The sequence below is a fragment of the Parus major genome, unplaced genomic scaffold (genome assembly GCF_001522545.3).
Source record: "Parus major isolate Abel unplaced genomic scaffold, Parus_major1.1 Scaffold739, whole genome shotgun sequence".
Taxonomy (NCBI): domain Eukaryota; kingdom Metazoa; phylum Chordata; class Aves; order Passeriformes; family Paridae; genus Parus; species Parus major.
The window spans coordinates 2337-4074 of record NW_015379622.1 but is presented as its reverse complement, the minus strand read 5'-3'; the positions used below and the strand labels follow the sequence as shown (position 1 = coordinate 4074).

Sequence of the window (1738 nt, the reverse complement as noted above, 5' to 3'; positions counted from 1 at the left end):
AAACCTTACAGATGATGCAAAGGGGTAGAATTCCCAATAAAGAAAAAGGGAACAGAGTGGAATAGTAAGACAAATATTGTTGGTGATAGAAGTTTTCTATTCTTTAGTCCTTGCATTAGTAAGCAATTCATCAGCACAGAGGGTTCTGCTGATAAAAACATACTATAGATCCCTGCTTGTCATGGGAACAAGTATCTTACTGTGCAAGTCACTTTGATTTTTTTGAAACATTTTTGGATAACAGTATCATGCTTTCCCCCTTACAAATGAGACAGAGATAAGCTGATTCAGAGTACATAAACAATTCCAACTTTTTTTTTTTTTTTTTGCAAAGTCTACTTACAGTTCTCTTGGCTTCCATCACCATGTATAGAGCAAATTGGTTACCAGTTGTTCTGTCTCCATTGAATTTCTTCAGTGCTGCATCAACAGCTTTAAAGACATCAGGGTCATCACAGTCCAAAGACTCAAATGCAAGAGGAATGGCTCTGCTAGAGAAAAAACTACAGCAGAGTGCTAGTACAATGAAGGCCTTCATAATTGCATGAAAAAGGCCCCCTGAATTAGGAAGCTCTTTAAAAACCAAATGGAAAAGGAATGCCTGACAGGATTACAGGATTTTAGTCACCTCTTCTGTTTTTCAGAAGCAATTCAGTTAAGTAAACAGAACGAGTGGGTTGCTGGGGTTGGTTGCTTCTCATCATACCCTGTTTATAGTGCAAATAAAGTTCTGAGTTTATCTAAATAAACTTTGTTTGTTCACCAGAATGACACTAAGTTTATCCACCTGCCATCAAGATAACAGGACAAATGGCTGCAGCTGGGGACCACTTTAGGCAAAGCAAAGGAGAAAGAAGTAGCTTTCTGACTTCTTAACACCTAGACTGCTACTGAGAATGAATTTTTCAAGGCTTAAATAAAACACCCAAGAAGGTCACAGTGGCAATGGAGTTTTGGACAACAACCTTGTAAATTTTATAGATCTGCTTAGTGTTCAGGCTGCAATAATTCTGAGAATTACAGTACTCAGGAAGCGTTTGTAAAGTCTTTGGCCTGATGCATATGGTTGAACGTCACGTAACCCTTCAATAGCACTTGATAAACCTTGTCTTTCCTGGTCCTACTAGACCTATTGGAAAGTCCATCTCTGCTGCCATATGGAGACTGCCTGGGCTATGGATTAATCAGTGATCATAGTGCTTTGTTATCGTTACAGATATGTGACACCCGAGAACAAAGGATTAGACACTGTTGTCTGAGTCTAGCCAAATCAGGGTTAGAGCTGGCTGAGAACATCTGGTATTTGTCTCCCATGTTTGGCACCAAATAGCTTTGCTTTGGATCTGTGACCACCTTAGGATTGCCTCAGCTCCTGTATTCCAGCTGTGTCTTGCTGTATTGTGTTGCGTGGCAAGGTTGTGACAGCAGGGGATTACAGGGGTGGCTTCTGTGAGAAGCTGCGGGAAGGTTCTGCTATGTCTGACAGAGCCAATGCCAGTCAGCTCCAAGATGGATCCAGTTCTGGCTAAGACCGAGTCCATCAGTGCTGGTGGTAGTGCCTGTGGGAGAACATAGTGGAGAAGGGGAAAAAAGGGGAACTGGGAAAGAACAGGAGAGAGGAGTATGTGAGGAAAACAGCTATGCAAACCCCATGGCCCATGAAGAAGGTGTGGGAGGAGCTGCTGTGGGTATGGAGCAGAGATTTTCCCGCAGCCTATGGAGCAGGCCAGTGGTGAGG

General features: G+C 42.5%; 1 protein-coding gene across 1 annotated transcript in view; it reads right to left on the bottom strand.

Annotated features, from left to right (window-relative positions):
- Positions 1 to 680, bottom strand: part of KNG1 (kininogen 1) — a 2513-nt gene extending 1833 nt beyond the window's left edge. Inside the window, exon 1 of the mRNA XM_015616778.1 lies at positions 344 to 680. Coding sequence (XP_015472264.1) covers positions 344 to 538 — 195 coding nt within the window. The 5' untranslated portion in view covers positions 539 to 680. The remainder of the gene's footprint in view (positions 1 to 343) is intronic.
- Positions 681 to 1738: the final 1058 nt, after the last annotated feature.